Source organism: Panthera leo, chromosome B3 (assembly GCF_018350215.1).
Source record: "Panthera leo isolate Ple1 chromosome B3, P.leo_Ple1_pat1.1, whole genome shotgun sequence".
NCBI lineage: Eukaryota > Metazoa > Chordata > Mammalia > Carnivora > Felidae > Panthera > Panthera leo.
The window spans coordinates 114,106,158-114,126,097 of record NC_056684.1 but is presented as its reverse complement, the minus strand read 5'-3'; the positions used below and the strand labels follow the sequence as shown (position 1 = coordinate 114,126,097).

The 19,940-nt window shown below is 51.9% G+C and overlaps 1 protein-coding gene across 4 annotated transcripts in view; it reads left to right on the top strand.

Moving 5' to 3' along the window:
- ACTN1 (actinin alpha 1) overlaps positions 1 to 19,940 on the top strand; it is a 95,911-nt gene that overhangs the window by 54,118 nt on the left and 21,853 nt on the right. For all 4 annotated transcript variants that reach the window (XM_042943596.1, XM_042943598.1, XM_042943595.1 and 1 more), the window contains exons 3-8: positions 1,163 to 1,282; positions 8,340 to 8,426; positions 10,807 to 10,894; positions 11,408 to 11,486; positions 15,426 to 15,507; positions 17,396 to 17,481. In XM_042943596.1, the coding sequence (XP_042799530.1) occupies positions 1,163 to 1,282; positions 8,340 to 8,426; positions 10,807 to 10,894; positions 11,408 to 11,486; positions 15,426 to 15,507; positions 17,396 to 17,481 (542 nt within the window). The remainder of the gene's footprint in view (positions 1 to 1,162; positions 1,283 to 8,339; positions 8,427 to 10,806; positions 10,895 to 11,407; positions 11,487 to 15,425; positions 15,508 to 17,395; positions 17,482 to 19,940) is intronic.

The window sequence follows — 19,940 nt, the reverse complement described above, 5'->3', positions numbered from 1 at the left end:
ATTTAATCACAAAAGCCCAGCTGTGCTTCCCTGGGAACTGCCTCATCCCATCTGTAGCAGGAAGTCTGTTCCCTAGAAGCTGGGGGGCCGGGAGGCCCCCTGCAGAAGCGCTGCTCTGACCTTGTGGCCGCCCAGCCCCTTGAGCTCTCTCAGCCAGGCGGCTCACGTGCTTGGTGTGGCACAGAGGGGTGTGCAGCTGGCTGTGCTGGAGACCGTGGCAGGTGCAGGCGTACTGAGTCTGGGGCTCTAGGATTGTACTTCTCAGCCCTTTGGTGCCCCTGGCCTCTTAGAGACTTTACTGCTCTGTGCCCTTCCCCCAGTATGGGCGCGCGTGTTAGGCATATGAATTTTTCAAATAGTTTCGAGAAGGCCCCAAGTGCCTCTGTTCTGAGCCGAAAGTGCTCTTAGTGGGCTGTTGGGGGCACCATCCTCTCCCCACAGCTTCTGAGCCTGACACCTGAGTTGGAGGAGGGGGTGGAGTGAGGGTGGGGGGGTTGACTTGGAGCCAAGCCAACGATGTCCCTGCGGGAGGCAGCGGTTTCAAGTGAGAGAGGGAGGCTGTGGGCAGCTCCATTCAAACGCCAGGAACTTTTCCAGAATATTCGAGAGTGCCGACACACCTTCCCAGGCCAAACGTTCCAGACTAGAAGGGATTCAGGGCCTTTGTATGTGCTGTTCCTTTTCTGCCTTGAACATCACTCCCTGCTGTCCTGGCCTGGCTGCCCTCCCACTCACAGGCCTTCCCTGACTTCCCTAAGCCCTTTGTCCTCCTCCTGTGCTCCTCTGCATCCTTTTGTTAAGTATTTATCCTTCTTGGTGTTTGCTCATTTGCATATACTTGTGTGTTTCTCTGTTGAATCTCCTCCTGGTCCGTAAGTGCACAAAGGCAGGAAACGGTTTCATTCACCCCTCTATTCCTAGCACCCAGCCAAGTCCCTGATTGGTGGGGGGGGGGGGGGGGGGCTTACTACAGATCTGCTGGGTGGAGGCAAGCAGTTCAGGTCTGAGAAGTGGCAGAAAAGAGGCAGGGTCAGCTCTCTCTGTTGTTTCCTGCCAGCGTGGCCCTCGCTCGCAGCCAGGCGAGGGGGTCGTGAGAGCAGCAGCCTGGGTCCCCGGAAACAGCATCTCACCCTTCCTGCCCTCCCTCTCGGTCTGTATTCAGGGGAGCGCTTGGCCAAGCCGGAGAGAGGCAAAATGAGAGTGCACAAGATCTCCAACGTCAACAAGGCCCTGGATTTCATCGCCAGCAAGGGAGTCAAGCTCGTGTCCATTGGAGCCGAAGGTGAGTGAGGCCTGCTGGTGGGCTGGCTCCTCTGAGGAGCCTGAGTTTCTGCTCTCTGCTCTCCTGGCCTTTTCTGCCCTGACTCCCGGGGTCCCGCATCGCTGGGGGCATTTGGAAGTGAGGCTGCCGGCACCTCCATCTGGTCGACCTGTGGATTCTGCATGTAACAAGTACGCTTTCCATCCAGTCTCTGTGCCCCCCACCCCCGGGTCTGCCTCCTGGAAAGCCAAGGGCCAGCTCCCTGGTCCTCACCCCAGTGCCAGCCCCTCCTCCACACTCCCAGCCTAATCCTGGTGCCATGGGGTCCCGTGTGAGCGGAATGCTACTTCCCTCACCCAAAGGCCTGCCTGCACTTTGCTGCCCGGGGTGGGGAATCCTATTGCCTGGAGAGTGTCAGACACGGACTGGGTTGGACAGCGAGGGCTGCCCCGAGGCCCCACAGAGTCCTGGGAAGACTGATGTCCAGAAGCCTTCCGGGACATTCAGGGACATTCCGAATAGCATTCTTCTGCCTATTAGCTTCTTGACTCTTTTTTTCTTCACTTGAGAAAAACAAAAAAAAAAACTTTAAAGCTCAGTATAAATTGTTATTAGCTTGTTCTTAATGGTTTAGAAGAGGCAGTACAGTTTCTTGTGTGCACTGGGGCGGCTCTGAAGGATTTGGGGAGGGTGGAGGTGATTAGAATAGGACACCCTAACCAGGTCGTGTCAGGACTGTGTCCCAAGGACTCAGCCGGGACTCAGCGGGCACCTGCCGTGCAGCACCAGAAATCTAGAGATGGAAAGAGTCTCCGTCCATTCATTCACGATTGAAGGTGTGTGCACGGCTGCGATCGCTGAGCACATACGCTGGGGAGGGGGTGTGCCAAAGCCCCGTGTACCAGTGATCTCATTTAACCCTCACAGCGGCCCTCTCTGGTGGCCCCAGTTATCCTCACTTGATGAGAAGGAAATGGATGCCCTGACGAGATGAAATAACTTGCTTAAGGTCCCAAGGGCAGTAAATGGCAAAACCAGAACTCAGACCCGGTCTGCATGACCCCAGAGAGATGCCCCTTTTCTTAAAGAGGGTGGGGGACTTGCTCCAGTAAATCACAGGAGCAGATCTCTCTTCTGGTTGATGAACTTAAAGCCCCTGGCGCCCTTCTTTTCTAGAAATTGAGGGATTGAATATTGCTACATCAAACACAAATGTTAGCATGGTGTTGGCAAAGTGTAGTCCATGATGTCAAATGCGGCTGACACGGGTTTTTGTAAATACTGGAACGCAGCCACACCTGTCTGTTTGCATATTATCTGTGTCTGCTTTCCCGCTACAATTGGCAGAATAGTTGCGACAGAGACCATATGGCCTGCAAAGCTGAAACTATTTCCTGTCAGGCCTTTTACAGAAAAATGTTGCCATCCCCTGCCTTACTGGGGACTCAAGCTAATGCTTGAGCGGTCATGGGTAGGGCCTCGTGTGGCCCGGCACACCTTCAGCTGTGGAGCAAAGACTGCATCTTCCACATCCGTGTGGCGCCGGCTCCTCACAGCGTGATGCACATAGTAGGTACTCAGTAAATGTTCGAAGGACTTGCACACGGCAGGGTACTTGGTTTTCTGAGTGGGGACGTATTCTCTGCTTTTTAACAAGAAGAAAAGAAAAGAGTAGGTTGGTCTGTTAGGGAGGAATAAAGACGTGGCAGAAAAAGTTTCAACCAAGCAGGGCTGGGAAACCAAAGAAAATGGCACTCAGCTGGTCTGGAACAAGCACACATGTCCCCTGGGGCCGGGAAGTGAAGGATGGAGAAGGTGGGTCAGGGATGACCGTAGGGATGGGTGGGGATTGTGGAGAACTGGGAGAGCATGTCCTTCTAAGCGGGGCACCTGCCATGCATCTCTAATTGTTTGTTGCTCTCCGGGAATGTGGGTTCCAGCATCGCCACATCTTTCAGTGTTTTAAAAGAAGCCAGAAATCCAGATTTTTAGAAAGAAAAATTTAACAGCTATCTAACAACAACAAAAAAAATGTTTGGTTTTTTTTTTTTTTAACTCTGAAGTCCAAAGGGGAGGAGGGAAAGGGCAGATGGGAGGGAATAGCGCTTGGTTCTGGCTCTTTGCCTGGTTGGACAGGATGCTTTGCATGGGATATCCCCTTTGACCTGAGGGCAGGCCTGTAGGGTGGGTATCACTGGCCACATTTTACAGTCAAGGCAACAGAAGCTTACAAACGTTGCTAGGGTTTTGAACCCAGGGGTTCGGGCTCCAGAGCTGAGGTCTGAACTTCTTCCTGTCACTCCGGACACCCTTGGAGTCCCAAGCGGGGGCCAAGGATAGGACTGTCCCATCGGCGACCAAATGGCGGGTCAGGTTGGCTGTGCTCCCCCCAGCAGGGGGTGGAGAGCAAAGACAGACACTGGCTCAAACTCCACCCAGCACCTCTGGCCTTCCCAGAAGTCTGTTAACCAAGCTGGCCACAGTTACCAATTTTTTTCACATGGGCTCACTCCTCTAAAGATTTTTATTATTATTTTTTAAAGTTTATTTATTTGAGAGAGAGCACACCCGAGCAGGGGAGGGGCAGAGAGAGGGAGAGAGAGAATTTCAAGTAGGCTCCATGCCATCAGCCATCTGGAACAAGATGCTGGGCTCGAACCTGTGAACCATGAGATCATGACGCAGGCTGGAAGCTGGACACTTAACTGACTGAGCCACCCAGGCGCCCCTCCTCTAAAGATTTTTTAAAGGGTCCTTTAAAATGAGATCATCCTTACCTTCTCTCTGCCTGCAGGAGTCAGGGCTTCAGGCTGAGCCTTCCGCTTTGAAATCCTCTCTCCCGTTTCATGGTGAGCACTGAGATCATGCTGTGATGGCTGCCCTGTGGTGCCAGGACACTGGACGAGGCCACACGTGGGCTTTGTTTATTTTAATGAAATGAAGTTTACCGCTGTAGACTATATAACAAAACGCGGTGGAGGGGATCACCTGGAATGAGCTCTCCTGGGGGCTGGGCTGGGGTGGGGGGAGGTGTTGCTGGTTGCCCTGAGGAGCCATTCTGGGCCAAGGGGAGCAGGCCTGGCGTGGGCAAGACCTTTAAAGAACTATCATGTGGTGCAAGGACTAGACTCTGGCCGAGCCCTGAAGGGCAGAACCAGGCCCGGGAGCCTCCCTGGGCAGGCTGATTCTGCATAATGGGCAGAACCCACGGGAATGGAATGGGTGCTCTCCGGCGGGGGGGGGGCATATGGCCCCTGTCCCTGAAGGTGTTCAGATGGAGGCCGAAGGCAGGGAACTTCCGTACATCCCGGAGGGATTAGGATAGGTCCTCACGGTTTCCTTTACCAGACTTGGTTTAGTGTCCAGACTTCATAGAGTTGAGGCTTGTCCTAGGTGAGTGGTTGGGATTTTAAGCAGGTGAGAGGACCCGGAAGGATTTATGTTAAGATCTTTGGGCAGGGAAAGCTTGATGGCTTTGGGGGCCAAGAGCCTGGCGGTGCTCTTGATGATCTCTCACGTGTCCTCACGGTGGAGGGGGTAGTGGGTGCAGTAACTAAAGCATCGGTCTGGGAGGTGGTGACATCCAGGTCTAGTTTCTGTGAGGTGGAACGTCTTCATTCTGCCCTCTGAATCGTGTGCAGGCGACCGCATCCCTGGAGTGGGGGCAGGGGGTAAATGCAGGATGCGAGCAGCTCCTTGGCTGGCCGTAGACCAGAAATTCAGAAACATGCCGCTTCTTCCCACACCCGTGGCACACACTGTAGTCTGTCATTGTGGTTTTGTCCACAGGGCCCAGTGGTGGCCTTGGGACCCTCCTTTTGGACCCAGCATGCGTGGTAGCCCCCTGCTGGTGAGATGGGGTGTCCCTGCTCCAAACATACAGATGCCTGGGAAAAGGGTTTGTTCTGGCGGTCCTCTGGGGAGGGCTGTTCTCTGGGGGTGGGACAGGGAGCCAGTGGGCCCTGAGGCTGGGGTGGTGCATGGGGTGGTAACACCCCCCCCCCCCTTTTTGCCTGTACTTGGCTCTCCTCTTTCCCGGAGGATCTGGTATGAGAATTCAGGGAGCAAAACTCCCTGGGGGTTTCTAGGGGAAGGAGGGAGAGAGGAGTAAGCAGGCAAAACCCAAGAAAGAAGGCACTCTGTCTCCCTGAGCTTGTCTCCCTTAGTGCTGGGAGGGTGCTGAGCTCCGGGCCAGCAGGAGGCACGGGTGTTTGGCCTTCACGGTTGGGGCAGAGGCGGGAACCCATGTAGCGGCCTGTCTTCCGATGGGAAGGTCACGTGGCCCTGTTACCACCGGAGCCTCTTCTAGGCTTTAAAAAAATGCCCCCTGTATTTGAAACACCGTCCCTGAAATTTCATACTTGCTTTTTCCACTTTCCATATTACAAAGATTTCTCCAAGTCATTAAAAAGTCGTGAATGTAGTATTTAGTGGCTGTGTTAATTGTTGAGCCCAGCTGTGCTCTGTCCCAGACCTGCCTGGGTCCTGCCCTGGAAGAGCTTGAGTGTGGTTATGTTCTCCCAGCCCCAGGCCTGGGTGACCGCCACCCATTCACCCACATGTGTGTAGTGACTTCCAGTATTCATTCATTCATTCACTCATTCATTCATTCAGCAAATGTTGATGGAGGGCTTTCTCTGTGCCAGGCACCATGCTGGGCTCTAAGCAGCGATGCAAAACAGAAAGATTATTCCCCCCTTGGAGCTTATGTTCTGGAAGGGGAATAGAGAAAATACACACATACATGCGTCAGAAGGAGAAAAACCAAGCAGGGAGTAAGGTGGGAGGTTTCTAGGAGAAGATGCAGTGGAGATGGGAGGGAGGTGAGGGACAAGTCACATGGGGGCCATGTGACTGGAGGAGATGGGGGGACCATGAGGGCCTCACTGGCCACTGGCTTTGACTCCGAGTAAGGTGAGAAGCTATGGAGGTTCTGAGCATGGGGGTGCCAGGGGCTGGGGATTTACTCAGTCACACCTCGAACTTGGTATATTCTTGAAGTTTCCAACTTGGGGCCATGATAAATGACCCTATGACAAACTCCTTTATGCAGTAACCTTACTCTGCATTTCAGATCATTGGCTAGGGACAGATTCCTAAAGGTGGATTTCACCGTGAAAAAGTCGAACAACTTCAAGGTGCTTGATCCTGTTGCCAAATTATTTCCCAGAAAGTGTTTTTTCAACCAGTTTATACTTCTAGCCACAGTGTGGTAGCTTTGTTACCATCATGGTGTGTGTTCCTTGTTTTTTAACTTTGCTAATTTAGTAGCTGGGAAAACGTTATCTTCTTTTTTTTTTTTTAAATTTTTTTTTCAACGTTTTTTATTTATTTTTGGGACAGAGAGAGACAGAGCATGAACGGGGGAGGGGCAGAGAGAGAGGGAGACACAGAATCGGAAACAGGCTCCAGGCTCCGAGCCATCAGCCCAGAGCCTGATGCGGGGCTCGAACTCACGGACCGCGAGATCGTGACCTGGCTGAAGTCGGACGCTTAACCGACTGCGCCACCCAGGCGCCCCAAACGTTATCTTCTTTAATTACAGGGAGAAGGAACATGGTTATAAATTGGTTATATTTCATATTTTGTGAAGTATTTATTCATGTTTTTTGCCTATTGTGAATTTAGATTTTTTCCTTATCAATTTATATAAACTTTTATTTTTTAAATTAAAAAAATTTTTAAATTTATTTGTAATGTTTTATTTATTTTTGAGATAGCGCAAGCAGGGGATGGGCAGAGAGAGAGGGAGACAGAGGCTCCAAAGTGGGCTCCGTGCTGTCAGCACAGAGCCCGATGTGGGGCTCGAACTCACAAACCGGGAGATCATGACCTGAGCCAAAGTCGGACGTTCAACCGACTGAGCCACCCAGGTGCTCTCCCTGTATAAACTCTTTAAAGTTTACAGATACGAAACCATTGGAAGTCACTAGTGAAAAGGCATTTTTAAAAAACCAAATCTTTATGAACTGACTCCTGACTGATTAACTGCCTCTACTTCCCCCCCCCCCCCCCCCCCCCCCAGCATGCTCTGCAAAGAGCTGGCTGGTTCTCTTACCTGTTAAAGAAGATGGTGGTATGCTACTCAGTTGTCTGTCTCTAACCCAGGTTCTCCGACTCGGGTCTGTGTCCCGTGGGTATCTGGGGCTCTGGGAAGGGCATTTAAAGCCGTCGTTAGCAGGAAGGGTTACATCCTGTCCCCTGTCCGACGTGGACACTGTTCCTTCTAGACCCCACCCCCCATGCAGGCTCCACAGAGTTACCCCCCACCTCCCGCCCCCTGCCAGGGAGCAGCAACACTGCTCTGTACCTTCTTGGTCACATGGCAGCATGCAGTTTTGCCCTCACTTTGGAGGGGATAAGATGTTAGAATCTTAGAATGTCATCTCCTTAATGGAATCTACTCTTGTTTAAGGGGTTTGTGGGAAGCAGACCCTAGTGGACATGGGCTCAGGATATCGGGAGTTCCTGGAACTTACTCCTTCTCATGGTTCTGGTAGGTTTGTCCTACAGTTAGCTTTTCAGGTTGGAAAAAAAAAAAAAAATAGATATTCTTTGGATGCCAAACTCTTAGCTGAGAGTACCTTGCCATGGGGCCGGGTTACTGTCTCCTGGTCTGGAAGCAGGTGAGGGTTAGGGATCTATGTTTGTTGGGTTGATTACCTTCTGATGTGGACACTGGCTTTTTGGGTGTGGGTGGCTATTTTGAGAGCTGTGATCGCCCAGACTTCCCTGACTCACAGAATTGCCAGAACATTTGCGATGATTTAGGAACATCTCCCTTTTCTCTGTCAGGCTGGTGAAGACACCGTGTCCCTTCTTTCTTGCCTTCCCAAATGTACCCCATTGGAATTGATTACACCTGCCTTGTGCTCAGGGTCACCTCCAAATAGATTTCTCTCCTGTCACCTGTGGTACCTGGTTGTACTTTAAAAACCCATACCCACTTTTCCCTAGAAGTGGAGCTGTGTGGTCCTTGATTTACTACATGGTACACCCATGGATGTGGGCACTCCGGGAATTTTAACTCTGTCCCTGCCAAGAGCCATCCTAACATGTCCTGATGCCATTTCTGTAGAAATCGTGGATGGGAACGTGAAAATGACCCTGGGCATGATCTGGACCATCATCCTCCGCTTCGCCATCCAGGACATCTCTGTGGAAGGTGGGTCTTCTGCTCTGTTCCATTAGTCCCTGAGCCCCCTCCACTCCCCTGCCCTTGCCATCACATCTTCTTTCCTGGACTCAGCCTGGAGAACTCCCTGACCCCTGGCAATGGGGGCTTAATCATGGGCCACATCTTGGGCTTCTGACCCTTTGCTGTTATCTGCCCTCCCTCCTAGTCTGTAGAGAAATAAGAACTGATTGGGGTTCTGGTTTCCACTGGTATGTTGGCCCCTGGGGAATCCCCCTGACGCTAAGCCTGCCTGAGGTTGCTCTGGGGAACTGGAAACCCCACCTGGTTTGTGGGCTGTTAAATCCAAAAAGGTAGGGAGATAGCAGCGTGGAGGGAGTGTCTTGGGATTCTGAGTTGACCCCAGGTCCTCCACTTTGCTCCCACAGCACCCTCTGGTGGCCACTTCGCAGATCTTTAAGAGGCCACCATAGTTTGGGGCTGGGAACTCTGAACTTTTGGTTTTCCACACTCCAGCAGTTTCTGAGCTTTATATCTGATATGCGTGTATTCATTTTGTAATAAGTTATATTTGTGTATTGGAATTCATATTATGAAACCTATACCAAAACAAATCTCAAAAAGATGACACGGAGATAATATTTTTTAAATATTTTTTATTCATGGGGCGCCTGGCTGGCTCAGTCATTGGAACATGTGACTCTTATCCTGGGGTTGTGAGTTTGAGCCCCACATTGGGTGTAGAGATCACTAAAAAAATACACTTTAAAATTTATAATTTAAATTCATTTTATCAGCCAGGAATCTTTTTTTTTTTTTTAATCTTTATTTATTTTTGAGAGAGAGATCACAAGCAGGGGAAGAGGAGGGAGGGAGGGAGGGAGGGAGAGAGAGAGAGAGAGAGAGAGAGAGAGAGAGAGAGAGAGAGAATCCCAAGAAGGCTCCACACTCACAGCACAGAGCCCATTGTGGGGCTCAAACCCACGAACTGTGAGATCATGACCTGAGCCAAGACCACAAGTTGGATGCTTAACCAACTGAGCCACCCAGGTGCCTCTATGGCCCAGGAATCTTATAAAGATTTTTATTCAAAGTAATTTTTTTAATGAGAATAGTGTGGATTAAATTGTTTGCTTATAGAAATCTTGGTTTGACACATGATGATACAGCCATGTGCAGGTCTAAGTTTGATTTATAGATACTTGGTATTTAGGGCTGAAGTGGCTAAAAATGTGTCCACAATAGTCACTTCGAACATGGTTCTTTTTAGTAATGATGGATATAAATCCATTTTCAAGTTGCCTTCTTGATAAGTTTGATTTTTTTTAAGCATTTATTTATTTTTGAGAGAGATAGAGACATAGCACGAGTAGGGGAGGAGCAGAGAGAGAGGAAGACACAGCATCTGAAGCAGGCTCCAGGCTCTGAGCTGTCAACAAAGACCCTGACACGGGGCTCAAACTCATAAACCATGAGACCATGCATGACCTGAGCGGAAGTCGGATGCTTTACTGACTGAGCCATCCAGGCGCCCTGATTAGTTTAATTCTTTGGGGCTGACCTTGTCGGCTCTGGTTAAATTGTCATTGTTTTAATCTTGTAATATAGCTGATGAAAAGCTGGAGCTGAGTAGAAGCATTAGCTTTGCTGATTTTTTAATTGTTTGCTTGTGCTTGAAATATTATCTTTGCAGGAGTCATTTAATGTCATTTTAAAGTCCATTTTGTGAATTGAAAGGAAAGGAGATCATTCATGAACCCTCTTTGCTGGGTGCTGTATCTGCAATTCACAGATGTGAACACGTGGGGGCAGTGTCGTTTGCAGCCCTTCTGTGTTGGGAGCTCCTGCGGTCCCCTCAGATACCTGCCTGCTTTATCTTACAGGCACCTGTCTGCTTCACACGTGCAGCAGTGGTGTCAATCCGTGCATTAAATACAAGGCAACTTTATGTTTTAGATGATCCTAATGCTTTTGCCCCGTATAGCTGTGTGTACTCTGCATGGCCTATGTACTATGTACCCCTGTCTGGAGATTCTGGGACTTCAGATTTCATAGACCAATCAAACATAGACCTGATACAGCTTGCTGATTGATTTTGTAATGCTCCCATGTCTTTGAATAACAGGGAATGATGGGGGAGACCTGAAAGTTTGAAAGGTCATTGTCTCAGTGTTTGAATGTGGAACGTGGCCAGCCCTGAAAAGCTGCCTAGTTTGCTTCTTTGTTTCTCAAATAGCTACTCAGACTTTGTCAAGGAAATAGACTTGATGGCCTGGAAGCAGCAGGGTTGCCATCTAGGGGGTCTTTGTACGGACCCTGGGGTCATGGTGGGGCCTCCCCATGAACCAACACCCCTCCCTCCACCAAGCCAGCCCGATGACCTCTCTGTCCTTCATCTCCCTCCTCACAGAGACTTCCGCGAAGGAGGGGCTGCTCTTGTGGTGTCAGAGAAAGACCGCCCCTTACAAAAACGTCAACATCCAGAACTTCCACATAAGGTGAGTGGCCAGGGGCGGAGGGGCTCTTGCAGAGCATCAGCTGCTCCCCCAGGCCCCTTTGGCTGGGTTAGCCTCAGCTCCAGAACAGAGCAGGGGTCCTTGGGGAAGAAGCTGCTATCTCAGGGTGTGCCGCAAACCCTTTGATGTGGCTGCTTGTACGCACTTTGGGTCGACGCCCCAGCTGCTGGAGAGCTCCCCAAGGAGCGTGTCCTGTAGGTTCCAGCCTAGGGCACTGGAACAGAGCAGGAGGGACAAAGACCTTGGCGGAGAGGATAGTTGGATATGACAGGTGTGCGAACGTCCCGCGCCCCACAGAATCTTGACCCCAGAGCCTGGGATTGTGGCCAGAAGGAGTGTGCCTTCCCATCCTGTCTTCTCACTCCTGCTCCGAAGCACTGTGGGTTCACCTCTGGTAAAAGAGAGGGGACCCCCACGTCCTTGTTTAGAGATTTACCCTTAGAGCCCGGCCCTACTCACCAGCTTGCCCCCCACCCTTCTCTCTCCCTTGGGCAGCTGGAAGGATGGCCTCGGCTTCTGTGCCTTGATCCACCGACACCGGCCTGAGCTGATTGACTATGGGAAGCTGCGGAAGGTATGTGTGCTTCCCTGACTTCTCGGTGCCAGAGCCCTCTTGCTGGGTCCCTGCCAGGGGGTGGGGGTGAAGTGCAGGACTGGGCCCTTATTCTGAGGGTCCATGGCCATGGTAAGGGGGGCGGTTGGTCTCCTTAGACTAGTCCAGGAGATAGCCTACAAGAGAAAGAGAAAAACACCTTCCCTGTGAGGGCCGCCGGGGTACCCTCTGTGCACAGCACGCATGTACTTGCTGACCCGAACAGCTCACAGAATGTCTGAACCCCTGCAGCCTTTTGCTGGGGTATTGGAACACTAATCAGCATCTCCCCCTTCTATTTTCTGGGTTTTGCAAAGTGGATATAATATTTTAAATTTAAGCTGTTTGCATATTCTTAGAGGCCTTTACCCCCGTCCGTGTCCGAGAGTTGCTGTTGGACGGTCCCCGCAGGTTCCTGTCACTGTTGACATTTGGCTGGACGATTTTCTTTTTTTCTTTTTTTTAAACTCTATGTATTTTGAGAGAAAGAGAGAGAGCACGAGCAGGGGAAGGGCAGAGAAAGAGAGAGAGAGAGAGAGTTCCTCTGCACTGACAGTGCAGAGCCTGACTCGGGACTTGAACCCACGAACCATGAGATCATGACCTGAGCCGAAACCAAGAGTCGGACGCTCAACCGACTGAGCCACCCAGGTGCCCCATGGGTGGGGGATTTTCTTTAGCTGCTTCTTGATTTCACTTAGGGTCTTGACATGAAGCTGGTGGATTTTCCTGAGCACACGTATGTGTTGTGGAGCAGACCAGGGCGTGGGAGCTGTGTTTCTAACCTCGAGGTGGTTCTGGTGTCTGGGCTGGCCAAGACCTTGGAGAGGCCTGTCTGGGACCCCTCTGACCTCACTCACCAACTTCCCTCTCAGCCCATCCCAGCACCAAGAGGCCACCCCTGGAGCCCTCCCCACACCCCCAGTTGATGATCTAGACCTTGGGTTGGAATGTCACCTGTCCATGTGTGTGAATCTCTTGACAAGGCAGCTGCTAGGAATGGCTCTTCTTGTATTTCTCCACTTGACCTTGACACTTGGAGAGCACAGTGTTCCGTGAAGACCCCCATCTGGTCTGTGCCCCCAGAAGCAAGGCTGGATGTTGCCGGTACGGGAGCTGCTCTGGGAACTCCATGACGGTGTCAATCCCTCCGTTTCCAGGGTGTCGGGGAGGAAAGGAGCAGACTCCCACCCCCTCCAGTTTCTCTAAGTTGGTCCAAAGCCTGAGGCTGGGGTCTTGGCCCACCCGCTGAAGGAGAGAAAGCCTCCCCGCTCCTGCACGTGGCTTTGGACAGCTACCCTCTTAATGGGTAGGAGGGTCCCTGCACTCTAAGTCAGCTGCCTTGCAAGGAAGAAAATCAGGTTGAGAACCCCCTAACTTACCTGAACGCTGTGTGGCCACATCAAACAGAGCTGAGGCGAGAAACCCTAGAAGCAGTGATTTTTTGCTTTAAGTGGCACCCTCATGTACTGGGGCGCCTGGGTGGCTCAGTTGGTTAAGCGTCCAACTTTGGCTCAGGTCATCATCTCACAGTTGGTGAGCTCGAGCTCCACATTGGGCTCTGTGCCTCTCTCTCTCTGTCTCTCTCTCTGCCCCACCCTGACTCGTGCTCTATCTCTGTCTCTCAGTGAATGAATGTTAAAAGAAATATTTTTAAGAGGCATCATCGGGGCGCCTGGGTGGCTCAGTCGGTTAAGCGTCCGACTTCGGCTCAGGTCACGATCTCGCGGTCCGTGAGTTCAAGCCCCGCGTCGGGCTCTGTGCTGACTGCTCAGAGCCTGGAGCCTGCTTCCGGTTCTGTGTCTCCCTCTCTCTCTGACCCTCCCCCATTCATGCTCTGTCTCTCTCTGTCTCAAAAATAAATAAACGTTAAAAAAAAAAAATTAAAAAAAAAGAGGCATCATCACATACCTCCTTACTGTTTGCCAGATGTGCTTTGGTGACAAGCATGCATGGGGTGCTTTGGTGACAAGCGTGGGGTGACAGCCACTTAATCCAGAGCTGTTGGCCACCCCATACAAAGTGAGGTCCTGCTGGCTGTGACTCTATAGTCCCTTCCCCCATTCCACAGACTCCAGGAGCCTCAGCCATTCCAGAGGTGAGGGTCTAGGGGCCTTGGTCTGATACCTAACCAGCCACCCACCCCCGTGTGTCTTTTCTTTTCTCCCTGTTTCACTGTGTCTCCCCTCTCCTTAATTCAGCAACATCAGTAAAATCCAGCCCAAATCCTAGCACAGACCTGCTCCCACTGAAGTGTGGATGCTTTCCAGAAAGCACAGGTTGCCAGAGCCAGCTGGCATTGGGACACAGGGGAGAGCCATGGGCTCTTGACTGGGAAGCTCTTCCTGCTGTGGCCTTAGGTGGGCACGGGGGCCTGGCGGTCCCTGGGAATCGAGTGGGGCAGGCGGGTGTGCAGGACTGCTTGAGGCCCTGGACGGAAGTGACTTTCACTGCTTGGCAGTGGTTTTTAAATCATTCTGGAAGCTGTCAGAAGCTTTCCCAGAAGGACTCCACCTTCTCTATTTTAAGCAGTTTCTTCCTGAAAGTATCCGGAGGGAATGTATTGATTTCTTTGTAACTTTGTGATTCTCATCGTAGCAAATGGGGAAACGGGGTCCTGGGCTGACAAAACCAGGGGGCACTGAGACGTGGAGGGGGGAGGGTCAGCAAGGAGCTCCCATCACTGGGTTGTGTGTTTTCCCACGTCAAAAAAAATTCTTTTAACTGTGGTAAAATGTATATAACATAAAACGTAACATACGTAAAAACGCAGAACACATATAATCTAAAAGCTTTAACTGCGTCGAGGCATATGGGGTAGTGACAGTGCATTCACCTGACTGTGTCACCATCACTCTCCGCCTCCAGGGCTCTCTCCATCTTGCACAACTCCAACTCGGAACCCGCTAAACCATCACTCTCCCCTCCCCCTCCCCCAGCCTCTACCTTCTGACTCTATGAATCTGACTCTAGATGCCTCGTGTAAGTGGCATCGTACGATATTTGTGTCTGGCTCATTTCACTTAGCGCGATGTGTTCAAGGTTCATCCTGCTTGTGCCGTGTGTCAGAATTTCCTTCCTTCCTTTTTCAGGCGGAGTAAGAGTCCGTTGTATGGATCGCACAGTTGGTTTATCTCTTCATGTGCCAGTGGGCTTTTGTGTTATTTCCACCGTTTAGCTCTTGTGAATAATGCTGCTGTGAATCCGGGGGTACGCACATCTGCTTGAGTCCCCGCTTTCAATTCTTGGGGAGATATGCCCAGAAGTGGGCCTGCTGGGTTACAAGGAACCCTGTGCTTCACTTCTGGAGGACACTGTGTTCCACAGGGGCCGCACCATTATATATTCCCACCAGCAGTGCCCACGGGTTCTGATTTCGCCACGTCCTCGCCAGTCCCCAGTTGAGTTTTCTGGATGTGGCGGCAGAAGCCAGAATAGTCAAAGGTTGTGGCTGTGCGAAGGTGCCCTCAGATTTTGTGGAATGTGAGCACCAGAGGGGCTTGAGGGAGCCTAGTCCAGCTCTTGAAAAACAGCTGGGGAAGCTGAGGTCGGGTTACATACCAGTCCCGCCGGCTGGTGGCAGAACTGAAGCCAGGAGCCAAGAAGGACGATGCCCAGGCCAGTGCTCTGCTCGCAGCGTGTAGTTCCTAGCAGTTCTTTCTTGGGCTGTAGGCCAGTATTCTCCATCCCGTTTCTGACAAACTGAGGCTTGAGGGGGAAAGATGGCATTTTAACCGCCCACACAACAAGCCCCGGAGGTGAAGCGAGCCTTGTACACACAGAGCTACACCTTGAGGACCACACCTTGGGGGAGAGAGGACTGCAGAAGTCTCCTCTGCCCCCCAGTCTTTGGTCACCTGCATGGGGGTAACCAGTGACTTCTTGGGCCTCTCATATGCCTTCATCCTCTTCTCCCTCTAGGACGACCCACTCACAAATCTGAACACAGCCTTTGATGTGGCAGAGAAGTACCTGGACATCCCCAAGATGCTGGATGCTGAAGGTAAAGGCGTCTCTCTCTGTGCCTCTGGCCCTTTTCTCACCCGGGAAGGGTGGGGCCCGGCAGCCCGAGGTGGGAAGAGAAGAGGTCTGGTCTCTGGGACCTCATCTGGGGAGCCTGGGGGTCACCTGCCGCCGGGGATTCGTCGTTTCCCTGGGGTTTGGAGGGGAGGCTAGCTGGTGCTGAGAAGGGCTTTGAGGCCGTTTCTGCATCAGCTGCCTAAAGATGGTTCTCATCTCTGTCTTGGAGTTGAGGTAGAGGGTGCTGGGGTGGGGCACCGCGTTCCTCTGTTGTTGTAGCCAAGGGAAAAAATCTTTCCCCTTACCCTCTTAGGCTGTCCAGCTGGGATCCTGCACACGAGACTGGCAAAAGACGGATTAACAGGGGAAAAGCAAACAGAGATCTCTTAACAAGTGCATCGTATACACATGTATACACATGAGAGCTCTGGGTGATGAGTCCTTCATGGGGTGGTTAGGAGTTTGGGGTCTATATCCATACCCAACTGGTAGGGGAAATGGAGGGGACAACTGGCATTTATAGAAAAACAAGTGACTTTTTAGAAAGATGAATGAATGGGCCCTTAGGAGAATGGGAGGGAGAGGTGATAGTTTGTGACAATGTGTGTCTGGGGCCGTTTTCAAATATATGCAAAAGCAGGGGGATAGTGTAGGAACTTCCATTTACCCAGCATATAGATAAAACAATTAGATTTTGTCACTTTTTTTCCCTTTTGTTTTCTTCATTGGAAGATTACCAAATAAATCCCAGACATCACAGCATTTCACCCCCACATACCTTCAAAATATTCTTACGTAACCATAAAACAAATGTCATGCCTAGGAAGGCGACTGTAAATCCTTGATATATATTGACTGCCTAATTCAAAATCAAATTTCCCCGACTGTTTCTTTTTAGAGTTTTATTATTTTATTTTTTATTTTTTTTTAATTTTTGAGAGAGAGAGACACAGCACAAGCAGGGCAGCGAGAGAGGGAGACACAGAATCTGAAGCAGGCTCCAGGCTCTGAGCTGTCAGCACAGAGCCCGACGTGGGGCTTGAACTCCTGAACAGTGAGATCATGACCTGAGCTAAAGTCAGATGCTTAAGCTACTGAGCCACCCGGGCACCCCTTAGTTTTTTTTTAAGCAGCATTTTAAATAAAACATACTTTAGAATTCATTTTAAATAAAACATACTTTAGAATTCATTTTAAATAAAACATACTTTAGAATTCCCTTAAAAATCATATTTATGTAGGGCACCTGGGTGGCTCAGTTGGTTAAGTGTCCAACTCCTTTTTTTAATTTCAAGTTTTTATTTATTTTGAGAGAGAGAGAGTGCAAGAGGGACAGAGAGAGAGGGAGAGAGAGAGAATTCGAAGCAGGCTCCACACTGTCAGCACGGAGCCAGATGCAGGGCTCAAACTCATGGACCGTGAGATCATGACCTGAGCCGAAGTCGGACGCTTAACCGACTGAGCCACCCAGGCGCCCCTAGAGTTGGTTTGTTTTAACCAGGATCCAGTTAAGGTCTGCACATGGCGTTTAGTTCTATTTCTTATGTCTTTTCCAATCTGTAGTACTTCCCTCCTTCCTTCATCCCTTTTTTATTCCTGCCATGGAACTTGTTGCACAGACGGGGCCAGCTGCTCATGGAATGTTCCTCATTCTGGGTTTGTTGTTTGCTTCCTTGGGTCACTGTTTCTCTCCTCCCTCTACCTCTCATGTTCCTGTAAGCGGAAGGAAGCTGAGTCCAGAAGCTGGTGAGATTCAGGCTCAGCCTGTGGGCCAGAAGACTTGGTGGTTCTGCAAGCTTCTTTCCGCATCACATCAGGAAGTGCATCATGTGTTCGCCAGCTGGCTTTTAACTCCAGATTTTTCTTGACAGACATCGTCGGAACCGCCCGACCGGATGAGAAAGCCATCATGACTTACGTGTCCAGCTTCTACCATGCCTTCTCTGGAGCCCAGAAGGTACCCGCCCCCCCCTTCCCCTCCTTCCTTGCGCAGCACACCTCGGGCCGGGACCCAAACCATGCGCCCCCGCCCCCCCCGCCTCTCCCTGGCAGCAGGGTCTGGATGGCGCGTCTCTCTGGTAGAGTTAGCTCCCGGTGCCAACGCGGCGTGCTGCTCTCGCTCGGCTCCTCTCCCGCCCTGCCCCTCTGTTCCTCTTCTCTTCCCCTGCAGTCTCTGAGAGGACTGGGCTCGAGCTCGCCTTCTGGGGCCCAGAGGGCTGGCTTGAGCAGGAAGAGCTGCATGTGTGGAATCAGCCTGGGGGTTCTGGACTCCTGGAAGCTGCAGTAGGCAGCAGTCCCTCCGCGCCCACCTTTGTTGAAGCCACAGGCTTTTTAACACAGCAGCCGGGCTTCTATTAGGGAGGCGTCTCCTGTCCTCACTGACCTGTTTTGCAAAGGTGTCGTGAAGCCCCCACCTTTCTCCCACTCATGGGCATGATGTAGCAAATCTGTCCACAGCTTTGTTTTCGGGCCCTGATGCCTTCTGTATCCTGCCGGGGACCCACATGTGGGGTCACTCTGCATGCTGTATTTACAGACATAGGCACAGCCCCTTGGAGGGGGATGGGAGGAGGTGGGCCGCTGTGAGCCCCTTCAAATGTCCCGGCCCAGTTTTGCTCAGGGAGGCCTGAGTTTAAAGTCCAGTTGTGCGGGTTGCACACTGCACAAGGGTACCACAACTAAAGAGCGCTGAATATTTTTGTTACCAGGCTTAGCTCAGGCAGCAGAAGCCTCTCTCCCAGACCCCACTCACAGGCAGGACCCTGGAAACACAACATGCAGGTTGACAGGACCACAGGCTGGGCCTTCACGGTGTCGAGCCGTGGACCTGTCACATCAGGTTGGATGTGCTCAGGCCAATTTCCCACCCTCCGCATGGAGTCTGAGTGACCTGTCTCCAAATGCATGATGGGGGCGCTCCCCCCTCCCACCTCTGCCCAGCCTTCCCCTCTGCTCTCTCTCTCCCTTTCCTGTCTCAGCCTGTGCCCCCCACCTCCTCACCCTTCTCTCCTCCCACCATCTCATTTCGTCTCTCTCTGCCCGTTCCCTCATCTGCTGTCTGTGCGTCTGTCTTGCATTCTCCCTGTCCGCCACGGCTGTTTGGGTTTATTCTGTGCCGCTGCTCCCTTTCTCCTCTCAACCTCTTCTCCTTCTCTGTGCAGATGTGTAGGCACGCTAAGGATGGGAAGGCCATGTGACCTAATGTTTCATGTCACTGCCACGCCTTCTTGGGTGCGCAGAAGGTGAGCTCTCCCTCGGCCTCGACCGCTCTCCCTGCCGCCCTCCGCCCACCTCTTCCTTCCTCCCTGGATGCTCCGGCAGCAGTCCGTGGGGCTGCAGCCCCTCCTCCTCTTGTAGGAGGGCAGGGTGCTCTCTGAACCTTGGCCGGTTGAAGACGCCAGAGAGCCGCAGCCTCTGGATGGCCCCTTGTGTCTCTGACCATGCACACTGGGCTTAGTGGAGGTCACAGATGGGAAAGAAGCTCGTGGTCTCAGCTCCTTCCCTGGACCCTGAGTCAAGAGCCCTTATCCCAAGCGATATGGCTCTGGGCTATGCTTCCTAACTATTCCCTTAAACATTCAGGACCCCTTCATTTTCTCTCCTTCCCGCTCAGTCACAACCATTCTTTCAAATTACCCAGCAGACAGGGCAGGGAGAAGCCTTCCTGCCTTCTCCCTGGTGTCCAGGCCAGAGGCTCAGAGCCCTTCCCAACCAGGCCTGCCATGGACGTGGTGCAGGTTGCGCACTCCACAAGCCTGCCATGTGTGCACCATAGACCATGGAGATTTGGATATTTGTTACAGAAGGAATCCTGCAGATGGCAGTAAAAATATTCTCTAACAGATCAGTATGACAGTTTTCCAATAGGAATGCCTTGGGAAGAGGTGCCTTTAAAAAGTTACACAGAGGCACGTGGGCTTGTAGCAACCCCGTCCCCTGGCTGGACGGGCACCAGAACCCTCCTCGCCTTCCTTGCAGGCCTCACTGGCACTGAGACGGGAGAGCTGCCCCTCGTGGAGGCTTCCGTGACTCACAGGTGTCCTGGCCCTCCCAGGATCCCCAGCCCCCTCCAACCTCCTCTCCGGCCTGCCTCTTGCTTCCTCCTGTTTCCCTCTGTCCCACCTCTGCTGCTGCTCTCTCGTCAACTTCTTCTGGCCCCTCTGAGCCCCCACCTGTCAGCCAGGTTGTGAGCAGCATCTGTCCCCTTCCTTGGTGGGCCCCCCCAGCCCTGATAACCACAGAGGGCCTGCTTGCCCGCCTCTGTAGCTAGACTGCTCTCTGCTCTGGGGTTTTCCAGTTCCTCCTCTCTGTCCCCTGCCCCTCCAGGGGTCCTCTCCTGGGCTTCACGCCTGCCGACACTGGCCTTCCCTGTGTCCTGGCTGATGATAATGCTCGGACGGGAGTGTGTGCGTGCGT